This window comes from Lissotriton helveticus, chromosome 9 (genome assembly GCF_964261635.1).
Source record: "Lissotriton helveticus chromosome 9, aLisHel1.1, whole genome shotgun sequence".
NCBI lineage: Eukaryota > Metazoa > Chordata > Amphibia > Caudata > Salamandridae > Lissotriton > Lissotriton helveticus.
Window position 1 is genome coordinate 1,076,819,952 of NC_136070.1, and position 27,012 is coordinate 1,076,846,963.

Here is a 27,012-nt window from a genome sequence, read left to right on the forward strand (position 1 = left end):
TGATCGGGATGCCGGCATTAGCGGTGGTGGTGCAGTGGATGATTTTCTTGTGGATGATGGAGATCCTTCCTCTGTGTTTGTTGATGTCATCTCAATGTGTTATCTGCGTTGGGGGTTGCTGAGGTGATGTCTGGCATGGATACCGGGTTGAGCCAGGTCTCGGTGAGGAAGATGACGTCAGGAGGGAGGAAGATGACGTCAGGAGGGAGGGAGATGACGGTGTCCCAGATCTGAGTGGCGTGCTTGCAGAGAGTTAGTGCATTGAGCAGGAGGCAGTGGATATGGTCTAGGGTGGCCATGGTGGATGCATTTGTGGTCGGCGTGCGTGCTGGTGCTCCAGTGTTGCAGGAGAAGAGGCAGTGCCAGCATATCATAGGTCCTACCGTAGAAAGGGGAGAGGTGTGGGAGCAGTTGTTGTTGCAGAGGCCTAGGTCCAGGGTTCAGAGCTCGGTGGCAGTGTAGCCGTGGGTGGCAGGAGAGCCAGGGTTCTGGCGCTGGGCTAAGCAGGAGGGGTCATTAATAGTAATGTTAGAGGAAGGAAACAATAGCTGGAGAACGAGTCAGACCACAGCAGCAGGGGGATTTGGCACGCATACCATGGGGTCGTGGATCTACCGTCCATACCTAACTTACCATGCCTACATGCCATACTTAATGTATCAGATATACCACCCTACCTATCATATCTAACCTGTCATGCCTAATTTACCTATCATACAGAGTTTACCATACCTACGAATACCTAACCTATCATGCCCACTAAATGTAACCTCCTCCACATCTGCAGTATGTTTATCTTATGCCTGCCCAGAGATGGCGTGTAGCTTCTTTTTGAAAGGGGTAAGTAGTGCCTATGGGACCTCTCGTGATGGTTAAGGTACTGCAGTTTGCTACAGAAAGCACCTGTATCTAACTTGTGAATCCTATAGTAAAAGCCTATTGTACTGCAGCATCCATTGGGTATATTCTGATTGCAGGATTTGAAGGGTATGAAAATGTGAGCACCGTTGCTTATTGAAAAACAGCTAGACCTAATGAGTTTGCCAGTGCTTGTTTTCTTCCACATAATGTTATTTTTAACACAACCATGAGCTGCTACAACCAGCCTGTAGCTGTGATTCTTAACACATGTGCTAATCTCTGTTTGCTTTAAGATGAAGTTCACCACCTGTTTCTTGTTTGTTTACTTGATATGTGGCAGTTCTCTGCAAGGGATGCTTCATGTTTAATTGGTTGTTGATATGCACAGCGTGCTGGCACCGTTCCTGATATAGATGTGCTTTACATAAATGCGATATAAATAGGTCAATAAAAACAGTGGTCCCGAAATGAAAACTGAAATTCTGGCTAAAAGGTCGGTTGCCTGATCTGTAAAAAAGCAAAATGAAGCCTGTGTCATTTTGTAGGCACACAGCTGTCATCACATTGCGCCCTTTTCTGTATATCATAGCCAAAAGGTATTGGCAAAATCTATAGATCTCAAATGCGAAATCTACTGACTTTATCAATGCTTGTTTTATCTGATAAAATGTGAAGGAGAAAGTATCAGATAAGCTGGTTTCCCGGATTCCTGTAGAACTCGAAATCACAATTCAACCATAAACTTCTGTTTACAGCAAACTGAAGATTACTTGATAGCTTCTAATATGATCCTAGGAGTTTGAGCCAGAACATCAGCTCTGTCTTGTCTATAACTCAAATAAATGGTTTCTCTGATGGAGGATATGGGATGTGAGGATTCGATGGTCTTCTCATGAAAAATATCTGTACAGTTAGAAAAATTTACATTTACTGAGAAAAAAACCAATGTAAGAAATGTGACGGACAACAAAGAGCAGGAAAAGGAAAACATCAATGAAAAACTATGTATGGCGTTCATCTGTGGTTTTCTGCAGAATCCACAATGGTGTAGATTATACAGAATCCATTTCTGATGTTGGCTTGTTTAGTTTTATGTATTCCATCTTGCATTTACAGTATTGACAAAAGCCACTAAAGAGATCAACCTAGTACCCAAGACAAAAAATATTTTAAAACATGCTTTAAAAAAGCATTGGAGAATTGACGGCTAGTGGAGTTATACATTGCTAACTCTGTTGAATTTGTTGCTGTATTCTTTGCTGCAGGTGAAGAAAAAATGTCCAGCTGGAAACAACAGATGTCCTGCATGTGATTCCTGAACAATGGCATTTTTCCTGACAAACTTCATCAAGTTCAGTCGAGTATCACTGAAAAGGACCTGGATATCGCGGATCTCCTGCAACAGAACCAGCATCTCAAACCACTGCAACATGTCCACACAGGAGCATGGCCAGCAAATCTTTGCCAGGGCTGTCCAGGCAGTCCTGCCAGACTCCATCATAAGGAAGAGCCTCAAACTAGAAGAAGGCGGCGTCCCAAGACTTTTTGTTGGAGAAAAAGAGTTTTCTGGCTACAAGAGTTTGCATCTAGTGGGTTTTGGCAAGGCAGTGCTTGGTATGGCAGCCGCAGCAGAGGACATTCTTGGGGATCATCTAGTGCAGGGAATAATTAGCGTCCCACTGGGTATGCAGTACTCTCTACGTAAAGCAGGAAAAAGGTAAAGGATATAGTAGAATGCATGCCTTACAGGGACTAAGATTGCTGAATGCTTGAGTATCAAACACACTGCTGCTAGTAGTGCTTTTCTTAGGCCTGGCTTGAATGTGCAGCTGTTTGCATAGCATAGTTACCAGTGCAGTAAAATATACATAGAGTAGGCTTTGGCTCCTACCAGAGAAACCTTTCTCTCCCTTTATGCTTCTGGCTATTTGGTGTATCATTTCGCATTTTAAGAGGGGCTACTTTAAACCTCAAAAGTAGACAAAATCATGATACAGTACATTTATGTATCTCAAAGATGCACTGTTTACAGAAAGCAATCATATTCTCACTGTAGCAGGCTATTTGTAATGTTTTAGGCATGACAGGCTTTGCGAATGCTTGTTGGCTAAGGTGATGTTATTGGTCTCTCAAAGTCAGGGAGATTTAGGATTAAATTGCCTTGGAAACAAAACTCTGCTATCATGCCTTGGGGTACTCTGACCATTATGATGTCTAGAGTTGAACTTGAACACATCCCTCGCATTGCTGGAGTAATCCCTTCTGAAAGAGGTCAATGGGATGATGGCTGATTTCCCCCGATATGATATGATTTCCCACTTAGATGTGATCCGGTTTTTAGAAGGAGTAGGCAAATACTGAAGAAAAGGAAATGGAGAGTGTAGCTCCTTCTCATCGTTGGAAGCAATCTGTCTTCGACGGACATGTAACGAACTCCAATGTCCAGAGTAATATTTATTATTTTTGCTATAACTGATGTACTCACATGAGCGCAGTTCCATTGCTGCTACCTTCCTTTCATGATGTAAGTATGCTGTACCTCCAACTACCTCCTGCATATTAAGAATTTACACTCTTGATTACACTACAACTTGCTGGTGGTATGGAAATCAGCAGTGCTGAAGAACGTTTTTTTTAAAAATCAACAAAAAAACGTTCACGTATTCCACAAGTAGGAATGCACACATCGTCGATAGTATTTGCATTTACAACATAGGTTCAATAACATACTTTTGGTCGTCATTTCAGTTATACAACACAGCACAGTGTTTTGACACAGAAAAGGAGATATATAAGCCACAGAGGAGAGGTACCTTTGTCCGGTACCCCATGACTCAGATAGTTTTCATTGCTTATTCGTTCATCTGTGTGGGCGAGGTTATATCATAGATCACATGTCCCCATCTGATGAGTCGGACTCTGGTGATGAGGACAGACTATCAGTTCTAGATCATTGTAGGGCAAGCAGTCTGCACATTGGCCCCCTCTGTATCGCTGCCCAGTTTTTGTAATGGTCCTGAAAAGAGCCCATGTGTTTTTCGGATTTGTGGGGGGTATCATGTATTAATGCTGTCAGCTTTTCATTTGCATAGATGGACCACACTTTCGACCACCAAAGGTGCAACAGAGGAGTTAGGGCTTGATTTCCTGAACAGTGTGAGTCCAGATACTTTAGGAGATTTATTGCCCAAAACAAAGTTGAGATGTTTAGTTTGAATCTGTTTAAGCATTAGTGGGAGCACTTGAAGGACATACACTATTCTGGGTAGAAAGTTCATCTTGATACTGCAGACTTGCTTCAGACTAGATCTCTCCAACTTCCCCCACCTGTACATGTCCTTACAAAGGACTTCCAGCAGTGGTGGAAAGCTGGCTTCTTTTGAATGGTCAATTTTTTTCGTTAAGGTGATTCCCAGGTATCGATTGGAGTGATCTTCTGCTGAAGAACATTCTGACCTCCTGAGGATGAAGGGATCTTGTGGCCGCCTGTGCTGCTTTTGATGCACAGTTGCACTATGGCAGTCTGTAGTCTCCCTTTGTGAAGATAATATGATATACCCATGCTCACTTTTTCTCAGTGTTGGGGATCCCTGTATTAATTCCCTTGTTGTTCCTTGGTTGGGTGTAGGAGGCCTGCTTTGTCTGCGCACATCCCATGAGTGAGGACAGTGTGTATTGTCTCTATGAGTACTCTGTATGGGTTGTCTGTTCTTTGTAACTGACACGTGGCACATCCCTCTACTTGTGTTTCAACTTGATTCTTTAACCCATCAGGGAGATGCTGCTGAAGTCCAACAGTCGCATTAAAGTCATGGAAGGAGCGAGAAACAACCTTCCAGATGAGGCAGCATTCCAGGCAGCCAGAGAAATTCACCGATTATCAGAAGGACTGACAGAGCATGACCTCCTCCTAGTTCTAATCTCAGGTGAGCTGTTGACTAAGAGAGCAGATTCAACATTTCTCCCTAAGTTAAGGTGTGTCTTAATACCACCTCCCTCTGCAGGGGTGCATCATTTGCTTCTTGTGAGGGCAGTCTGGCTTGACAGTGAGTAGCTAGCTAATCTTGCCTTATCTTAAAATCAAAACAAATGCCAATACTGTTCTACTTACTCTTGTTCTTATTTTTCAATACATGCAAATTAAACACCATGTAGACCAACGGCTTCTTGGACAGAATTATTCTCTTTTTTATTCTTTTACTTCAGATTCATTATTTGGTGAAATTTCACCAAATTTATATTTCAAACATCTACACAACAAATACAAAAATTGTTCACATTTTCCATAAAACATTACCCTCTACATATTCATATTCATTCCATACTCTCAGTAGTTTCTTACATCAAACATTCAGTCACACACATACACACAGCCACCACATAATATTTACACTTGAATCTTAATTACAATATTCACAAAAAACCATAGTTATTTAGTTTGTCAAGTTTTCGGAATTTGGAGCACTTTAAAAAAAAAAAGTTTTGGTAATCTTATGGCTCAACAAATATGGTCTACGTGTTTCGAACTCTTGGTCAGTTTGGAGTTCTCATCAGGACCCAAGCTCTCATGGAGAGAGCTTTGTGTTGTTAACCTCGACACTGGACACTTTGCTTTCAGCAGTCAACAAGCAGACACTCCTTGTTTATGTGCCAGGGCCTTGTTTAAAGGACCCGCACGGTGTAGAGGGCTGAAAGGTGCTGGCACTCGATGGCAGCCTTTCAGTAGCGACCAAGGAACGGAAACAAATTCAGCCGGCTCCTTCGTTTCAGAAGAATACTCAGTATCATAAGATTACCAAAACTTTTTTTTTTAAAGAAAGTGCTTCAAATTCCGAAAACTTGACAAACTAAATGTCTATGGTTTTTTGTGAATATTGTAATTAAGGTTCAAGTGTAAATATTACGTGGCGCAAAACATCCCAATTGTGTATGACTGAGGCTCTGTAACCGCACACCTTTGTTTTTCTGCCAGTAAAGAAAATATTGGATTCCTCTAATGAGGTGCACCTTCCTAGTTATCATTCTACAAACCTTCATGAAAATGTGCCTTTACTTCAGAGAAAATATTTTCTACATGACACTCCGAGTTTGTGCAGTGCATTGTTTCCTGTAAGATAATTGCAAGAATATTGGAGAATGAATGCTTTCCCGCAAATCAAGCTTTACTTATGCACCAGTGAACAATATGATGACTACATTGAACAAAAAATGTTTGGTGGAAGCAATGCATAATGCTGCCCATGGTTTCATAACTGTGGTGGTCTTTTTCAATATTATTGTGTGGGTTTATGTGAAATGAAATGAAAAAGCATTTATTAAGCGCATAGCTACCCGGGGGCATACCAGCGCTAGCGGAGGCACAACAATGGACACCACAACCACATTAAGGGAAGAGCCAAGTTTGTAGAAGTTTACAAAAGGCTACATGATTTGATTCACTGCGCAATTGAAGTGGAAGGGTGTTCCATATTCTGGCAACATTGTAAGAAAACAGTCGGCCACCGCTTCTAGCCCTTTTAATTCTAGGGACTAAAGCAAGAGGTAGGTCGTCCGAACGCAGGCGTCTATTAGCGCGGTAAGGCAGAATAATGCCACGATTAATGGACGGTCCCTTCCCTGCTAGCGTCTTGTGAATGATGCACATGGTCTTAAATGTAACTCTCTCCTGAATAGGAAGCTAATCGAGAGACTTCAGAGCTGGTTTCGCTGATTGACGGTTCGGAATCCCAAGGAGTATCCGCGTTGCACAGTTTTGCACTGCCTGGAGTTTCGAGATAGTAGCACAAGGGGCTCCTAAATAGAGAACGTTCCCATAGTCCAGGCGAGAAAGAATGAGAGCCTGGACCATAAGCCTTCTTGCAAGGAAGGGAAGAAGTGGAAGGACCTTCCGAAGCATCCTAAGGATGCCATAACAGGAAGCCGCCACATTCCGAGCCTGTGACTTAAAGCTCCGATCACGGTCAAGCCAGAGACCCAGACTTTTAATTTGGTTCCTGGGAGCAGGTCCGGAGCCCAGACAGACTGGCCACATTACTTCTGCATTAAAAATGGAGGGATTCCCAAGAAGCATCATCTCTGTCTTATCGCCATCTACTTTCAAACATGAGTGATCCATCCACTTGGCCACTTTCTCCAAACAAGGGCTTAGGCCACAAGAAGAATTTTCAGAATGGTTCAGCGCCACGACTTGTTGAGTGTTGTCAGCGTTGGTGACAATATGCAACCCAAAAGGAAGCACAATCTCCACTAGCGGGCTCATATATATATTAAACAGGGTGGGATTCAGGGACCATTCCTATGGAACCCCCCAGCGGAGAGACATCCGTTATAAACAAGCATCACCTTCGGAAATCTGAAAAGACCTGCCTTCCAAGAATGATTGAAGCCACACTAAAGCCCCCCCCCCCCCGATCACCCCCAAATTTCTAAGTCTATGGACCAAAATTTGGTGGTTTACAATGTCGAAGGCTGCACTGAAATCCAGAAGGATGACAGCTGTAGTGCCTCTGGCGTCCAAGATCTTCTTGGACTCTTAGACTTCTGCTAAGAGGGCAGTTTCTGTTCCCTGTGGTGGCCGAAAGCCAGCCTGCGAAGGGTGGAGAAGATTGTGGGACTCCAGAAATGTAGAAAGTACTGAATTAACATGTTATGCCACAATTTTACTGATCCCTGGGAGAAGCGAGATGGGACGATAGTTTCCTATAGGAGATCAGGGATAAGACTAGGCTTTTTAACAACACCTTCACCATAGCACTTTTCCATGGAGGAGGAACTACTCCAGTAGAAATAGAGGCGTTGATCAGCTCCAGTATGATAGGAGAGAACGTTCCGGACGCCGATTTAAAAATATTGCCTCCAAGCGATGTTCCCTGCTCTGAGGAATAATATCTAGTGTTTGCGAATTACTGTGGCCATCCGCAAAGGAAAAAGAGGTATAGATGGCTTGAATTTGTTCATAAAAGAAATCTGCCAGATTATTACAATGCGAGCAGGTAGCATCAGATGTAGCTGGCGATGAGGAGGCTTTAAGCAGTTTTTTCGCAATACGAAAAATTTCGCAAAGAGAATTAGTTGCCAAATAAATTCTTTCTTTATAGTATAAGGCTTGGTCCAGTTTAATTACTGCTTTATATATTTTAATGGCCTCCCTATATTCCAGTTTCTTGACTGAGGAGAAGTCCTTTCTCCAAATTCTTTCAAGTTTCTTACAAGTTTGTTTTAGCTCACGGAGGTTGGGAAAATACCATGCCATTCTATTGATCTCTGCTGTATTCTGAGTCCACTTCTTCGGGGGACCCAGTGTAGTGAGGCCTCAATCCGTTTATTAAAATTTTCATTAGCAATATTGGGATTAGGGTCAGGGATCGGCTTAGTGTTTTCCAAAGCCAGAATCCACTGTTCTAATGGAAGTTTAGACCAAAGACATCCCAGGCTTCTAACCGGCCTGACAGATAAAGTGGGGCACGTAGGGGTCCAGATAAACGGAATAATAAAGTGATCGGACCAGGGCACTGGGATAGGGTCCCTTCCTGATAATTCATCAATGTTGGAGAAAATAGGATCGAGTAGGTGGCCTTTCACATGGGTAGGGTTAACAACCTTTTGTTTAAACTGATAGGCTGCAAGGTCATTAATCATCTCCACTGCGGCCATGTGTGAGCGTCGTCAAAATGGAGGTTAAAATCACCAACTAGTGTAAAATTAGAGGGGGCACTGGCTAAGTTAGCTGCCATATCAGGCAGAAATTTACAGAATTGACCCAGTGTACCAGGGGGACGATATATTAAAATACCTGACAAAGTGAGAATGGGTGCGAATCCAATCGCAAATGAGAGGTTCTCACAGTTTGGTAACAGACCTACAGAAATGCGGCAAGTAAGCTGACTTTTATGAATAATAGCAATGCTGCGGCCTTTACCTGGAGCACGGTCTTGCCTCCGGATAAGATAAGCATTGTGAATTGTGCAGCAATATTTTATCAAATACAGATGTTCACATATTGTTTTTAGACCCACCTTTCCTCAGTCCACAAAAATGCATCAAGGTTTCATTCAAATAAATAATGATTCTTGTTATCAACATTTGTACATCACTGCATTTGTCTCTAACAGTGCTATGTTTTCCATCTATATAAAAAAATACAAGGAAAAAGGTGGTTTTGCCCATATAACCCCATGTAACCTGGGCAGAAATACTCAAAGTAGACTGTGGTATACCTTAAGGATAGATTCATATACACTTTGTTTCCACAATAAAACAATACATTTCCATCGGAAATATGACTAAATCATTAATAAATTAATTTATCAGACTATTTAGAAAATTAAAAAAATAACTGGGCATCTATGTACATACAAAATTATTATTTTTTTCTCTCTGGTGAAGTGAATAAAGGACAAACACAATTTCATTACATAAGTGAAACATGCACACAGTACACAAAACATGCACTAGCTGGAAATTTCAACACCTTCCTCGCCGCTGTGGGACTGGCGGCGAGGGTAGGTTTCCGAACGCGGACTCCACAGATACAAGGCTCCTTCTAACAAGGCGCTCAGACGACCCGCCAACCCATGTTGAGTCACTTCGCACCACAAGTGAGGTCCTACAGACCATGACTACACTAGCTTGAATAGGTAGTCAACAATTTAGGAGCACCATTTAGTGTAAATACCAAATACCACTTTCCATTCACACATTACACTTATATAGGTCCTGAAGAATTGCCACGGTACTTACTGACCAACAGGGCAAGAAACATGTCGACCCATAGAGTAGGGAAATTACAATGTATATGTGCGGGTGCTGCACTCAGGTAATCAGTTTCTATACTATTGGTTTGTGCGGTATGTGTGCTGTGTTAGATTAGTGCCTGCACACTAACGTAATACATGAATGTGGCCTGGCGCCAAAGGGCCGCCAGGGCTCTAACACGCACTACTTTAAATTAAATATTTCAGTAGACCAGTTCTTATTCAATTTTATCCAAAATGGTTAGTCACCAAATTTATACATCACATTACAATGATTGTGAAACAATACACTTCGTGGATTGTTAAATTTGCATTACATATGAACGTCAACAATGAATTAATACATCAAATAAAAAGCAAAAACACCCAATGCATTTCGGGGCATAAGCCCCTTCGTCAGGGGTCTGTTGAAAAAAGGAAAAGGAAACCTTATTACTTTCGGTGTTGGGGAGAATCGATGTTGATGAATACTACCACTTATTGTTGAAAAGCTTACCTCGTAATTGTGAGTGGTTAATGCTGCTATAAAAATATAGAGCATTAAGAAAAGTTCTATAATGAAAAAAGAAAACGCGCTTTATCCTCTGTGTATTTTTAGGACACAACTATCGTATTTAACAAAAATAATATTTCAAATGCAAAGATTCAATGGGTTTACCTGAACCTCCCTTGAGCAAGTAGAATCTGTGAAAAATAATAATCACAGTCTATCAATACCAGAGCCCCAAAAAAAAAAAATTATTTTAGACAAACGATGACATTTCAGCATTTTCATGCTGTGCTGGGCTCACCTGTCGCTTTCTTAGGTGTGACCTTAATCCGTTAAATCTGAAATGTGTAAATAAAGTGGATCTCAGTGACTCTCGTTAAACACTACGACAACCAGTGTGGGTTTTATATAGAAAGGGTCTTTTTACCTGCAGGGCTTCGGTTAAAGCTTGACCCCGTTTTCTCGCCTTTGAATGATTCAGCCTGCGGGACATCGAAATCAAGGAAATCAATGCGTCGCCCTTTATAACACACTAACGTAATGCTCCAGATCTCGACATTTACTGCCTCACAATCCGCCAAAGCTTACCTGCGGGTTCCTGAAATTAAGCCAATCCCGCTCAGTATTTAATCAGCTCTGCGTGAAAAAAAGGATACACGCATCAGTAGGGCAAACTAACATGACACAAGCGAAAATGCTCGCTGTTGTGTACTCTTACGATTGAAAAGAAAAGTTGCTGGGCTTACCTCTATCAGCGCTATCAAACTCTATGCTGTGTTACTGGAGGCAAAAGCATCAATGCTGTCTCCAAACTCGACGGCTTAAAAAAATTCTTTCTTGCTGTTGCTACATTATGTGGAAATGGAGATAGGACTAGAAATCTACGGGCGCCATTACTGAACGGTGTTTTAGAAATGTTTGAAAGGTCCCTTGTCTATGTTGAAAATAGATGTCGGATAACAAAATCTCTTAAAGGCCATTTTAAAGTGGTGTTGATTTCACAACTCAGAGTATGAACGATTCAAAGTCCTTAAGGCGACAGTACAAAAACAAAATGACATGAATTTCAGTTTAGTCCTAAAAAAGGATAACGGTTAAATCAGCATTAGAAATAGACTGTATAAACAACATGTTACCTGCCTATTTACATTCTTAGTCAATTGTGCACATACAATAAAAATATGTTTTCTTTCTATGTCAGAGAACCATGTTATGTACTATGTTGTTCATGTCATGTGCATGTGGGTATCACAGTGTGTTGGTGCCCCATGGGGCCTGGCGTGTTGGAAAGTTCCATATTTTCTTTGTTTGCTACAGGAAGCAAGCCATATCCATTTTATCATTTAGCCCGTGGGGGCTCAAAGTCTGGAGTTTTCGAATCCAAAAAGCTTCCCTCTGGAGCAGGATTTTCGAATTGTCAACGCCTAGTCGTTGCGGGAGAGATTCAATGATCTGAAATCTCAACTGTGCAATAGTATGCCCAGCTTCCAACCAATGTTTTGCAAGTGGTGAGGTCAAGTTTTTGTTACGGATGCGGCTTTTATGCTCTGAAAGCCGCAGCTTCAATTTTCGCTCAGTTTTACCAACGTATAGTAACCCGCAAGGGCATTTAATGGAATAAACTACATACTCGGAATTACAAGTCGTGTTGTGCCTGAGCTGAATTTTTTCGCCTGTCCGTGGATGTAATAAGACATTTCCAGGTATTACATTGTTGCAGTTTTTGCAATTATAGCATTGTGCTGTGCCTTTGTATGCTTTTTGCTGTAAGGTAGTGCCCATATTCCGTGTTGGTTTATTCAATAGCTCTTTTAAGTTCTGCGCTCTCTTGTACGCAAATAAGGGCTTATCACTGAACAAAGATCCAAAATTCTTTTCCACTTGTACAATCTCCCATCTTTTTAAAATGATACGTTTGATATCCCTGGATGCAGTGGAATATTTCGAAACAAACACCATTCTTTTGTTTTCAGTCCGTGCTTTTTTCTTTAGAAGATCCACCCTTGGAATTGTCTTGATCTTGTCTATGTGAGCTTCCAACAATTTCTTCGGGTATCCTCTGTTTAGATATCGTTGCTTCTGTTCTTCAATATGTTTATCACAACTCTCATTATCAGAAGATATTCTTTTAATCCTCATAAATTGAGACACCGGCAAGTTATTGATGAGATTTGACGGATGGAAACTTCCATACAATAGTGCGGTATTCTTGTCCGTGGGTTTCTTGTAGAGGGTAGTACTGATTGAATTGCCTTTGAGTTCTACCCATACATCCAAGAACGATAGGGCTGTTTTACTAACAGTGTGTGTGAATTGAATCCTGGGGTTTGCAAGGTTTAGACTCTTGATGTTTTGAACTAGATCTGCGATCGGTCGTTTCCATATTAAAAAAATATCATCAATGTAACTAACGCTTGTAGTATACAAGTCCCTCTTGCCAAGTGTAGTCTTCTAGGATATAATCCAGTTCAAACTTAGCCATAAAGATGTTCGCATATATACAAGCCCCCGGAAAACCCATTGCTGTCCCCGTGAGCTGTATATAGTAATCTTCTTTCCAAGAAAAATAGCTATTTTCTAGGCAAAATTCCAACAATTGCTAAATTAGACATTTCAATTCTTCAGGCTTGTCATCCCGAAGTAGAGCCCATTCCATGGCTTCCAGGCCTTGCCTGTGGGGAATAGATGTGTACAGTGATGTCACATCAATTGTACATAATGTCCAGTCCATAGCTTCATCTGTATTGATAGTTGATAGACTTCGTAAGAAGTCGGATGTGTCTTCCAAATAAGTCGGCCAATTTCGAATGAACGATTGCATGTGAGCATCTATGAAGATGCCCAAGTTCTCAAAAATGGATGAGCAGCCGGACACTATCGGACTAAATGGGGGGTTCCTTAGGCCTTTGTGCACTTTTGGTAAAAAATATATCCTTGGTATCCTAGGATAAATTTGTCTCAAAAAGCGTTTGGTCATAGTATTCAACCAACCCAATTCCTCAGACTTGTCCAAAATTACATCCAGATTTTTTGTGATTTCAGTAGTGGGATCTCCTTCTAATTTGGCGTACGTATTCACATCCAGTACATGTTCGAGACCCTTTCTTTCATAAAAATCCGTATCCATTATTATGAGTCCTCCTCCCTTGTCAGCCTTTTGGATTACGATCTCCTTGTTGTTGATCAATGTTTGGAGAGTACTATATTCAGACCTTGTTAAGTTATTAAGTTTCCTCTTGTATTGGATCTTACTGAGATCTGCCTTGACTAGTAGCTCAAAAGTGTCCAGACTTTTGTGGGAAACAGGAGCCATAAAAGTACTTTTAGGCTTGAATTTGACAGAAGTGTTGTCTTCGTTCTCGACCCGATTAAGTATTGTGAAAAAATGTTTCAATCTCAAAATCCTCATAAATTTAAAGAGAGCTATTTCAGTTTCTAGTTGATTGGTGTTGTAAGTATTGACAAAAGTTGTGCCTTTGTTAAGCAGTTGCTCCTCAGACTTAGTTAAACGATGATTAGAAATGTTAATCACAAGGTTTTGGTCTGACTCCGTAGACCCTTTTTTTGTTCTCTCGTTCCTTTTCCTTTTCCTCGTCTCGTTTTTTCTCGCCAACTGGAGTTGGTGTCTCCGGTGGTTTGCTCTGGGCGTGGCCTTTCTCTAAAAAAGAGTCAGATGTTGATGCCGATGCACTCTCAGCCCCAGAAGTTGAGTCTTGCTGTCTTGGTTTGCGTAATTGCTGCTTATCCATGGGTTGTCTAGTGGCACTAGTGTCACTGTCGGACACTCCACTCTCTTCAGATGAAGCTACCTGTTGTTTCTTGCCAGTATACCTCCTTTTTGCATATATTTCAGCCCAGGTGTATGCTTCATTTAATTTATAATCAATAGTATCACGCTTAAATTTGCGCAGTTTTGTCTCCTGTAACTCTTTTCCATATCTGTCCAGTTTAATATCAAGATCCTCCAAAAATTTACTCCATGGTTCATCTTCCATTCTAGTGGATAGTTCTTTCTTGGCATTCAATATCTCTTCCTCAAGATCTCGAATAGTTTTAGCTAATTCTTCAACCAAAAGTAATATAAGGTCAAGTGAACACTTATTGAGTATTTCAAACCATTTCTCCATGAATTGAGGATTATTATTCAGCCTATATAACATGGGTCTGATGGCCAGTCGCAACCCCCTTGGGATACGTCTCACACGGTGATACTGTATTAGTGTTGACGCGTGTAAACGCTGGTTCAGTTCGCGTCTAGTCAGATATTCTAGTTGCTTAAGTTGTTGTGCAACAGATCCTCCTTGAACATCAAAAGTCTTTGTCTCCTTGATTAGTTTATAAATTTGTGCAGCCTCCTCCACCATGTATGTTTTGGTGTTGGCTCTATTATCTGTAATTCCAGCAATTGTTTCGAACGACATTTTGACGTGGTGCAAGCTCCCGTGCTGCAGTAGGGAAATTACAATGTATATGTGCGGGTGCTGCACTCAGGTAATCAGTTTCTATACTATTGGTTTGTGCGGTATGTAAAGTAAAGTAAAGTCCACATTTGTAAAGCGCACAATCACCCGTAAGGGTCTCTAGGCGCTGGGGGGTCGTCGGGAAGATTAAGCGAGCTATTGCCCAGAGTCACATGGTGCTGGGCTTACCTGCCGCCGGGGATCGAACCGTGGTCCCCAGATTCCAGCGTCAGTTGCCCTGGCCGCGGCGCCACACCTCTTCCACTATGTGTGCTGTGTTAGATTAGTGCCTGCACACTAACGTAATACATGAATGTGGCCTGGCGCCAAAGGGCCGCTAGGGCTCTAACACGCACTACTTTAAATTAAATATTTCAGTAGACCAGTTCTTATTCAATTTTATCCAAAATGGTTAGTCACCAAATTTATACATCACATTACAATGATTGTGAAACAATACACTTCGTGGATTGTTAAATTTGCATTACATATGAACGTCAACAATGAATTAATACATCAAATAAAAAGCAAAAACACCCAATGCATTTCGGGGCATAAGCCCCTTCGTCAGGGGTCTGTTGAAAAAAGGAAAAGGAAACCTTATTACTTTCGGTGTTGGGGAGAATCGATGTTGATGAATACTACCACTTATTGTTGAAAAGCTTACCTCGTAATTGTGAGTGGTTAATGCTGCTATAAAAATATAGAGCATTAAGAAAAGTTCTATAATGAAAAAAGAAAACGCGCTTTATCCTCTGTGTATTCTTAGGACACAACTATCGTATTTAACAAAAATAATATTTCGAATGCAAAGATTCAATGGGTTTACCTGAACCTCCCTTGAGCAAGTAGAATCTGTGAAAAATAATAATCACAGTCTATCAATACCAGAGCCCCAAATTTTATTTTTATTTTAGACAAACGATGACATTTCAGCATTACGTTAGTGTGTTATAAAGGGCGACGCATTGATTTCCTTGATTTCGATGTCCCGCAGGCTGAATCATTCACAGGCGAGAAAACGGGGTCAAGCTTTAACCGAAGCCCTGCAGGTAAAAAGACCCTTTCTATATAAAACCCACACTGGTTGTCGTAGTGTTTAACGAGAGTCACTGAGATCCACTTTATTTACACATTTCAGATTTAACGGATTAAGGTCACACCTAAGAAAGCGACAGGTGAGCCCAGCACAGCATGAAAATGCTGAAATGTCATTGTTTGTCTAAAATAATTCTTTTTTTGGGGGGCTCTGGTATTGATAGACTGTGATTATTATTTTTCACAGATTCTACTTGCTCAAGGGAGGTTCAGGTAAACCCATTGAATCTTTGCATTCGAAATATTATTTTTGTTAAATACGATAGTTGTGTCCTAAAAATACACAGAGGATAAAGCGCGTTTTCTTTTTTCATTATAGAACTTTTCTTAATGCTCTATATTTTTATAGCAGCATTAACCACTCACAATTACGAGGTAAACTTTTCAACAATAAGTGGTAGTATTCATCAACATCGATTCTCCCCAACACCGAAAGTAATAAGGTTTCCTTTTCCTTTTTTCAACAGACCCCTGACGAAGGGGCTTATGCCCCGAAATGCATTGGGTGTTTTTGCTTTTTATTTGATGTATTAATTCATTGTTGACGTTCATATGTAATGCAAATTTAACATTCCACGAAGTGTATTGTTTCACAATCATTGTAATGTGATGTATAAATGTGGTGACTAACCATTTTGGATAAAACTGAATAAGAACTGGTCTACTGAAATATTTAATTTAAAGTAGTGCGTGTTAGAGCCCTGGCGGCCCTTTGGCGCCAGGCCACATTCATGTGACCCATAGAGTAGAGCATAAGATTTAACGAATATTTACCCCCCCCTGTGGGCTGTTGCCACTCTAATATATATTATTTTATTAAGGTGGATTACCAACCAGAATAAACGCATTTATTTGGAATATCCAACCTTTTTTAATGTTACACGCACTCACTGCACCACCCCTTTTATCTACACACACACAAGGGCCCCATACCCGCACTTCATCATACGGCAAAGGAATAAAAGATCTCCGACAAAGAGCCCCTCCGCGGGTGCCCGTTGAACATTGCAGCGCCGGCTCAACGAGGAGCAGGTCCATTTGATGAAGCATGACACCTAGCTTGCTGGGTGTGTGAGGAGCCTTGAATCCTGGTCTGTCAGTTAGAAATGGGTAGAGCAAAGCAAATTCCCTAGGCTGTTTGCATTTTTCTATTTTATCAAGATTGGTGTTAAGGGAACTTCTCTGTCCTCACTTAAAAAAGAGGGATTCTCCAGAAGTTTATTTGATCTTCAGTATATTTGACCATATGTGGTTCAAACATACTTATGGCAAAAGTAAAGATGTATAAATATATCACAGTTTGACTGTATAATTCATGTGATAACAAAATAACAAGGTTTTATCTGGGACCCACACACCTCACTAGGTGCAATAAACCTATATAAAAAGTTCCAAGAAAAAAGGATTTTTGCCCATATAACCCCCTCTAATCTGGAGAAACATACTCAAAAGTAGACAGTGGTATACCGTAGAGATAGATTCAAATACACTTTCATTCCACATTGAAACAATAAATGTCCATCGGAAATATGACTCAATCATTCATAAAATAATTTATCAGACTATTTAAAAACAAAACGAAATGTGCATCCATAAACATTCAAACATGTTTTCTTTTATCTCTGTTAAGTGAATAAGTGAATAAAGGAAAAATAAAATGTTGATTACATAAGTGAAACATAAACACAGTACATAAAACCCACACTTGAGGGAAAATTCAACACCTTTCAATTGTCCGTAAGGAATAGATAAACTGATTATCCATTCGTTTCTCCTTGCTTCCTTATTTCTCAGAATACACTGGTGTTGGGAAATAAGTGCAACCACAGTCCACCTGGAGATAGTCATATAGGGCCACATGTATGAAATTCTTTTGCATGTGCAAATGATGCGATTTGGTAAAATCAGCAGTTTGCGAATGTAAAATAGCCTTTCATGATGTGTGAAAGGCTTTGTAGTTGCAATTTTAGGTAATACAACTAGCGATTCCCTTGGCACATGTGTATGACGCATTTTCCAAATGCAAACTGTGCATTTTGGAAAATGCAATTACTATCAACTTCAAGTCGATGGTAACCATGTGTAAACTTTGAAAAATGCACAAAAAGGCTTTTTTCAAAGTGCCATGTAGCGCACACATGCACTAGGGGCATGTGTGCACCTTCATTTTTTGGGGGGAATGTCAGGGGGGCCTTAGGCCTCTGGGCATCCTTGACTTTGCATTATCTAATTTGTGATTACCAATTAGGTAATTGCAAAATATCTAATGCAAACCCATTGGCTCCTATGGTATTTTTGGCCCTATAGACACGATTGGAGTAATATTACCTTATAGCGATTCTTTGTTTACCGAATCGCTCTTAGGTCGTATTATGGAATCATAAAATCTTTGGCGATTCCTTACATACATAGCATTTTGTGATTACCAAATAGCGATTCGGTAAAAATCGCTATTTGGTAATCGTGAAATGCTTATTTGATGCATGTGGTCCAATGTCAAGAACGTCCTAGAGCTTTCATACCTTCAAATTTCTCATTATGACCGAAAATAATTTAGTTGATAATGTACCTTTTTAGGTCGAGGTAATATCCGGTCTGCCGAAGGCAGAACCGGAAGTACCAAGATTTAATGTTTCTTAGTGTGGACTATTTGTCCCGCCTCTGTTTTTGCCTCTCTCCCATTGGCTGGCTTCCTAAACGGAGGCCAGCCATTGGAGGATAGAGCTGTCCCTCTGAATAGGCTCCGTCCTTTTCGGATTTGGACGTGTGTTCGGTGTTCTTCTTTCCACTTTTAGGCCACGCCCATTCTGAGAACACCGAACACGCCCCCAATCCGAAAAATTTGGAACGTTGTGTCCGCCATTATTTGTTTTGTCTTCCCATGAGGATCGTCTCGCTTTCTCCGTGATGCAAGGACCGGCAGGTATGCCATATTCTTTTTGCTTACATTCTCTCTTTTTTTGTGTTTGCTTTCTGTGTTTCCCTGTGTTCTGTTAGCTGTTTGTCACGTCCGATGTGTCCTGTTTGTCCCGTCTGATTTGTTAGCGTCACCACCCCGTCACCATCCCTAAGCGCTGAGTGAGCCTGCTTCCAGTGCATTCGGAGCGCTGCAGGGCTCCCTGTGTTGTGGGCAGTGGAGGGGAGAGTTGGCTGAGGGAAAAGTGCTCTCCCCGTCCGTTCACCGTAGCGGGATATGAACGCTGAACAAAAAGATGCTTCCAGATGAGAGGCGCAGACTACCCTGTATAACCCCCCTCGAGGAGACCCACCAGCCAACCTGGAGGGTTGGCTGCCGGCCGCAAGTCAAAGATTCCCCTAAGTGGTCCCGCCCTCGTTCCTTTTTCAGGCAGGACTGTGACTCGGAGGCGTTCCAACTTTTACCCTGCTGCAGGCCGGGCCAGCGAGGAACACCGGGCCCGTTCTCCCCGACCTGCAGCATCAAGGTCATCCTGCTGGAAGCGGGACAGGAGACCACCAGCATCAAGGTGAGACCCGAGTCCTGCGAGGGCTCAGGATCAGCGAATGGCCCGCACATGGGGTAGGGACTCTTGTCTTTGCTCCCGCTGCACCGCAGTCTCGCGGGCAGCTGTAGGGAAGCCATATATACCCACAGGAGACCTCAAGGGAGGTCCCAGCTGCGTGGCTCATGGAAGTGGGGCAACTGTAACCAGGTCGCTGCAGTGACTTGTACCGCATTATCCGTAGTGGCTGGGCAGATGGCCCAGCCGCCCAGGAAAACGGGAGAACCATAGAACTGGTAGTAGGTGCACAGAGATCTGTGGCCTACGGATATATGCTGAAATACCGTACCCTGTGGCCTACAGGCTACAATTGCCATTCCTGTATCCCATGGTGATCTTGTGGGGGGGAATCTATGTGGTATCCCCCTTACCTACTAACTCATGCCATAATGTATGTTGGGGTGACATGAGCAGCACAAGGAAGGTGTTGTTTCTTATAATGTTGCCATAATGTTTTCAGGACTTGCAGGACTTCTAAGTAAATGATTTACTGCACTAATGGTGGCAAAGTGATCATGATGCATATGAGGTTATGACAAACATCCCTACGGCACAATAATTCATGTAATGGTGATCTTTTGCTTTATATGCATCTTTATGACAAGCGCCTAGTGGCGCAGTGATTTAAGTGATGTGGTCTAATGTGTTTTCAATGCTACAAAGTGATTTATGGCCTAATGTGTTTTATGTATGAATACTACGTCACTCTCTCCCTAACTCTCTCACTAACACTCTCACTACATCTCTATCTCTCACTACCTCACTATCTCTCACTACCTCACTATCACTCACTATACTACACTCTCTCACTAACTCTCTAACTCACTACTCAACTCTCTCTTTCTCACATCAACACAATATCACTACAACAGTAACTATCTCTCACTCTAACACACTACTCAAAATTCACTCTCTCTCTATCTCACTACCTCTCTATCACTCTATCTATTTCTATCTCACTCTCACTACCTCACTATATCACCACACACTCTCAAAATATAACTACATCACTCTCTCACTACCTCACAACTTCACTCTCTCTTTCTAAATTACTAATTCACTCTATCTCACTACCTCACTCTCAAATACACTAAGTCACTTACACTCTCTTTCACTACCTCACTATCTCACTACATCACTCTGTTTCTATCTTAATACCTCACAACATCACTAACACTCACTACTTCACTCTCTCTTTCAATACATCAATCTTTCACTATCCCACTACCTCACAACATCACTCTCCATCACTACCTCACTCTCTATCTACCTCACTCTCTCACTACATCACTCACTCTCTATTTCAATACCTCTCTATCTCGCTACCTCACTCTCTCTCCGCTAATGCAATATGTCTAATGCAATATGTAACACATATGCAAACACTTAAGCTATTAACAATAGAAATGACAATAACATTTACTTAGGGATAAAAAAAAAAAAAAATAATAATAAGCAATGCCAATAGCTCTACCTATAATATTGCCGAGACCATTGCATTGTAAATGCTTGTTTGACTCCTACTAGTGAGTCAACGTGTTTCGGCCTTTCTTCATTTAAGGCCTCCTCAGAACTAGGAAGATGAGGACTCAAGCCTATAGAGTGGCCGCATGTGGCATACTAAATATTAAATATTTAAAAATATGTTTTTCATCTAAGCTCTTCCTTTACTAAAGCTGTCGGCAGATTCCTTGTTGCACTCTTTTGCCGGTCCTGTAGTTCGATCTCTGCTTCTGTATTCTGCTATTGTCTGTTGTCCTTACTCCTCACCTTTCGCTAGTGTTCTAGTTTGATGTGTGGCTTCAGAATTAATCATTTTGTGGCCCTTATCCTACATCATGGTTCTAATATGACTAGATGGTACAGCTGAAATAACCAATTTACCTGGTGTCTTTCTTTGTTAATATTTCATAATTCCATTATTTTTTCTGGGTGTTGAGCTGTATTGTAGGAGGCTGCAATTACTGTTTCTTTTTTTGTTTATAGTGCTGTTATACCTTCATATTTTTCACTCTGTGGTATTTTGCCATCACTCAGTTTTATGTTTTGGGACCTTACCGTACATTTTTTGTGCTACAGATTTCGTCTTTGTTCTCCTTAGTCTAGTCAATACTATAGTTTGGTGTTGGTCCTTGGCTTTTTCTCTTACTGCATTAGACTGCCGGGTGTATGGTAGTGTTGTCTCTTTGGGTTGTCTTATCTGTTCCTTGTGCTCTGTTGGACATTGTACTCTGCTTTCATCGCTTGTGTCTTTGTTTCTGTCACAGGAGGAGGTTCTGCCCTGCTGCCAGCTCCCATCCCTCCCATCACTCTGACAGAAAAGCAAATGGTAACTCGACTGCTGGCATCACGGGGAGCCACCATTCAGGAACTAAACACCATTCGCAAGGCCCTCTCCCTCCTGAAAGGTGGAGGCCTGGCAAGGGCTGCTTATCCTGCACAGGTGAGGGGTGGGGATGTTTGAGGAAGGAGAAATAGTGAGTTGCCCACGGGTGCAAGTGACTGCAGGAAAAGTGTACAGAAGCAGACACAGGAATGTGGCATACGCAAATGTGAAATGCAGAATATCACCCTCTTGAAATTTAAGTTGAATGTTTACACCAGAAAACATCCAAAAATGTTCTCTAACTAAATGTCTAGTTTTCCATGTTCTTCTTTCCGTTATTGTACTCTTTCTTTCTTTAGATCTCCTTTCTTTCCTACTGCTTTTCTTTATTTCCTTTTTTATTGTTAGTTTGTCTTGCCAATTCTCACACTTTAGTTCCTGCCTGTTGTTGATGACATTTAGGGTTGGTCAGATCAGTAAGCTGGGAAGAGGTTCATCTCTGCACGTGGCTACAGAAGCAGCATGGACCAGACTGTCCCCTGTGATCACCCGGCCGCCACTAGCGGCTAGACAACAGAGACACGCCTGGTGATCCCAGGGGAAGGGGTTTGATGCAGGTTTTAAATAGCAGCCATTACAGCCAGTTCATTAAGATCCCTGTAGGTGGTAATAATTGTCGGCATCCTGTTCACTTTAAACCAAGTGCATTCAACAAGAATCCTAGTGACCTCATTGTTTGTTTCTCCTCACAAGCAAAGGGTGCACACCTATCTTTTTTTATTGATTGGTTGTTATTTTAATTTCTTATTTGTCCCTGGTCCTTTACCACTGGGGCCCACCAACCTTGTTATCTGTCGCTTAGTGGCTGTCAGATCATGGGGAATATTAAGATTCCATACAATACTGGTGGAAATGTGATTGGATTTGATAAGAGGCACCAGGGATTGTCTAAATCCTATACTAATGGCACCTCCCTCCTCCTCACCAATACAAGTGATGAGCAACCAGTTAGATATTCCTTTAGTACTTCCAGAACGACATGGAGGGGACAGACTAAAACTGAATATTTTCCATCCACAAAGGCAGTTGAACATCCTGTATCCTCATTTGGTATTTCATTACCTGAATCACCTGTGGCCTTGTGTGTTGTATATCTCGGGAAGTGAGGCAGTCTAGTACATTACATTGGTGTTGAGGTAGAACTTTTCAGAATTTTTGACTGCTGAACAATAACTCAAACGGTAGTAAACAAGCTGCTAGATCTAGCAGGACAATCATAACTTGCTTAATTATATGGCTCAGTTTAATTGGCTTACAGTGGTGGTAGATCACCTAATGGACTGTGATGCCGTCATATAATAGTTTTTTAGAACTGGCAGTGTAAGACCACCTTTTACCAAGGCTGAAAACGAAAAAGGGTGTTATTTATTTTATTTATTTTATTTTATTTTATTTATGCATTTTATATATAGCGCGGACTTTACCCGAAGGCGTCAGAGCGCTTCACATTAGGAACAGAGATGAAACATAATGAGAAACATTACAAATGAACAGATTGCAAAAACATACGTTACTTACATAAGGTAATAGTGACAATTGTGAGCAAACAAAATACATGAGGTAGTAAAAACTGTGAAATACATGAGGTAGTAAAGGTAATAGTGACAATCGTGAGCAAACAAAATACTTGAGTAAAAATTGTGAGCAACCAAAAATACATGAGGTAGTCAAAAGTGCACAAGAGGAAAGTGACAAGTGTGCAGTTATAAGAGAAAACAGAGTATAATTTGTGGTATAGTACTGCAATAAGTGCTAGACACTCAGGCACAAGAACAAGCGTTACGTGGGCAAGGTGGCACTTGTGCAAGTATCAAAGGTAAAAACATGTGAGAGGTAGCAACCGTGTGTTACAAGGGCAGAGTGGTGTGTGCATGTTACAAAAGGGCACCGAACACCAGTACATGGAAAATATTGCAAAAAGGCAGACCCTCCAACCACAGGCATACACTGGGAAGGCACTTCCATGGTCATGGAAAGTAGAAATTATCAGTAGTGGGAAGTCTTCCTCACAAACACCTTCCTCACCACCTGGATCCCCTCCATTGCGGTCGCTCACCCTGCACTCGGCTAGCACTACGGAGGCTTCTCTTCCAGCTGCCTGCCTGTCCTGAGACCTGCTGCCTGCCTGTCCTGACACAGCGCACTGCGCTATCTAAAGCGCCTGGTATCGTTATCAATCAATTTAAAAGCGCTGTTTATGCTACATTGCATGCGCGCGCTATCGCTCTATCTAGCATTTAACTGATTTGCATACAGAGCATTGTAGTGCGGCTAAGGAGCGGGACTTTATACTTTATTAGTATACCTCACTCGAACTCGAAACCCAGCTCTGCCCCCGTTTCGATTTTAATAGCGAACGGCCATCTTAGTGTTTATTTTCATTGGCCCGTGGCTCCTCCCCGCTCCCCGCCTCCCAGCTGACCCTCCCACGCTCCGCCCCCTCCATTATCCATTTATGGCCAATATCCCCACGCGCAGCGTCCACGCGCTACGTACACGCCGAAGGTGCGCCAAAGGTAAGCCCGTCTACGCCCGTCCGCGCCTGGACCGCGCCCAACGCCACACCCCCTGCCCCTCGCGCTGCCCATCCCTCCCGCATTACCTACGATGCCGCCACCCTCCTAGCCCTTAATTCCGGTCGCGCCCCCAACTGCGTCCAAGCCGCTCCTGGACACACCCATGGACCTTTCTCTTGCCACTCCTGCAAATTCATTGGCACCGACAACATCTCCGCTACAACCACACCACAGATTCCCGACCCCAACCACCTACAATGCATCCTGCTCAACACCCGCTCGGTTCACAGGCATGCCATTGACCTCTGGAATCTACTAGACACCATCTCTCCAGACATCGCCTTCCTTACAGAAACATGGATGAACGCTTCCTCAGCCCCAGACATCACCATTGCCATCCCTGAAGACTATAAGATCACACGCAAGGACCGTACCGGCCACACAGGAGGAGGAATCGCTATCGTTCATAAAAAATCAATCCACATCTCAACCAGCTCTGACGTCAACCTCGCCAACTCTGAACACCTTCACTTCCAGATCCACATCGACCCCAAGACCACACTCAGAGGCACCCTCCTTTACAGACCACCAGGACCCCGCGCAAAATTCAGTGAAGACATCACGGACTTCATCACTCCACACGCGCTCCCCTCCAAAGATTACATCCTTCTGGGAGACCTCAACTTTCACCTTGAAAAGAACAACGACCGCAACACCACCGCCCTCTTGGACAACCTCGCCAACCTCGGACTTAAACAACTGGTCACCTCCCCCACCCACATCGCAGGTCACACACTCGACCCCATCTTCACCTCCAGCAATCATGTCTCCTTCAGCCACACTACAGATCTCCTCTGGACTGACCACAGCTGCGTTCACTTCACCTACAACAAGCCGAAACCCATCAACCACCTCCAACCAACTCTGCAAAGAAACTGGAACAAAATCACCATCGACCAGATCTCCTCATCGCTCCTACTAAACACCCCAGCCCACTCTTCTAACCCTGACCTAGCCGCCGCCAACTTCACCCTATGGCTATCCAACACCGCCGACATCCTAGCACCACTGAAAAAACGTCAACGCAAACCTGGCAGCAAGAAGGCCTCATGGTTCAACGATGATCTTAAGAAGTCCAAGAAACTCTGCCGCTCCCTTGAAAAGGCCTGGAAAAAAGACCCAACCACTATCACCAAGGACGCCTTCAAAAACGCCACCCGCACACACCACCAACTAATCCGAAAGGCCAAGAAAACAGCATTCAAGGATCGACTAGACAACAACGCCCACAACAGCAAGGAACTTTTCAACATCGTCAAGGAATTCACCAACCCCTCGGCCAACTCCAACGACATCACCCCCTCTCAAGCCCTCTGCGACTCCCTGGCTTTATTCTTCCACAACAAAATTGCGGACATCCACAACAGCTTCGACAACCAACCCGGAGACCAACCCACCCAACCATACGCTGAACATTCTCCCCCCTCGAACACTCTTAACGACTGGTACCCAATCTCCACTGAGGACACCATCCGCCTGATGAACTCTATCCACTCAGGATCCCCCACAGACCCATGTCCTCACCACATCTTCAACAAAGCGGACTCCGTCATAGCACCGCACCTCCGAGACGTCATCAACTGCTCCTTCAACTCCGCCACCTTCCCGGAAAGCTGGAAACACGCTGAACTCACCGCCCTTCTGAAAAAACCCACAGCGGACCCCACCGAACTCAAAAATTACCGCCCCATATCACTCCTTCCTTTCCCAGCCAAAGTCATCGAGAAAGCTGTCAACAACCAACTCGCCGCCTTCCTCGAAGCCAACAAATCCCTCGACTCCTCACAATCTGGCTTCCGAGCAAAACACAGCACTGAGACCGCCCTCATCGCAGCAACAGACGACATTCGAACTCTACTGGACAATGGAGACACAGTCGCCCTCATCCTCCTCGACCTCTCTGCAGCCTTCGACACAGTCTGCCACAGCACCCTTTTACAACGCCTCAGAAACATCGGAATACAAGGAAAAGCACTTGAATGGATCACCTCGTTCCTCACCGGAAGAACCCAGAGAGTCCGCCTTCCACCATTCAAGTCCGAGGCCACTGAAGTCATCTGTGGCGTACCACAAGGATCCTCACTCAGTCCCACCCTCTTCAACGTATACATGAGCCCCCTTGCGGCCATCGCTCGCCAACACAACCTCAACATCATCTCCTACGCGGATGACACTCAACTGATCCTTTCTCTCACCAATGACCCCAGCACCGCCAAAACAAACCTACACGAAGGAATGAAAGAAGTTGCCGAATGGATGAAACAAAGCCGTCTGAAACTGAACTCAGATAAAACAGAAGTCCTCATCTTAGGTACATCCCCCTCTGTGCGGGACGACTCTTGGTGGCCGGAAGCCCTTGGAAAAGCACCCATCCCGACAGACCACGCACGGAACCTAGGCGTTATCCTGGACTCTTCACTCTCAATGTACAGACAAGTCAACGCCGTATCCTCATCCTGCTTCAACATTCTTCGCATGCTCAAAAAAACATTTCGCTGGATCCCCACCGAAACAAGAAAAACAGTCACCCATGCTCTGGTCACGAGCCGATTGGACTACGGAAACACCCTCTACGCAGGTACTACCGCTAAACTCCAGAAGAAACTCCAACGAATCCAAAACGCCTCAGCCAGGATCATATTAGACATCCCGCGTCACGAACACATCTCTGGCCACCTGAAAGACCTCCACTGGCTACCCGTCAATAAGAGGATCACCTTCCGACTGCTAACCCACGCACACAAATCACTCCACGACATCGGACCAGAATGCCTCAACTCACGACTGTCCTTCTACACCCCCTCCCGCCAACTACGTTCTTCCAGCCAAGCCCTCGCCACTGTACCCCGCATCAACAAGACCACCAT

At 43.0% G+C, this 27,012-nt stretch overlaps 1 protein-coding gene and 1 long non-coding RNA gene across 3 annotated transcripts in view; one reads left to right on the forward strand and one right to left on the reverse strand.

Moving 5' to 3' along the window:
• Nucleotides 1-27,012, forward strand: part of GLYCTK (glycerate kinase) — a 110,387-nt gene that overhangs the window by 75,707 nt on the left and 7,668 nt on the right. For both annotated transcript variants that reach the window (XM_078661465.1, XM_078661464.1), the window contains 3 exons: nucleotides 2,127-2,578; nucleotides 4,636-4,787; nucleotides 21,451-21,626. In XM_078661465.1, coding sequence (XP_078517591.1) covers nucleotides 2,184-2,578; nucleotides 4,636-4,787; nucleotides 21,451-21,626 — 723 coding nt within the window. In that variant the 5' untranslated portion in view covers nucleotides 2,127-2,183. The remainder of the gene's footprint in view (nucleotides 1-2,126; nucleotides 2,579-4,635; nucleotides 4,788-21,450; nucleotides 21,627-27,012) is intronic.
• Nucleotides 1-27,012, reverse strand: part of LOC144782228 (uncharacterized) — a 211,921-nt gene that overhangs the window by 38,999 nt on the left and 145,910 nt on the right. The gene's annotated exons all lie outside the window — the stretch shown is intronic.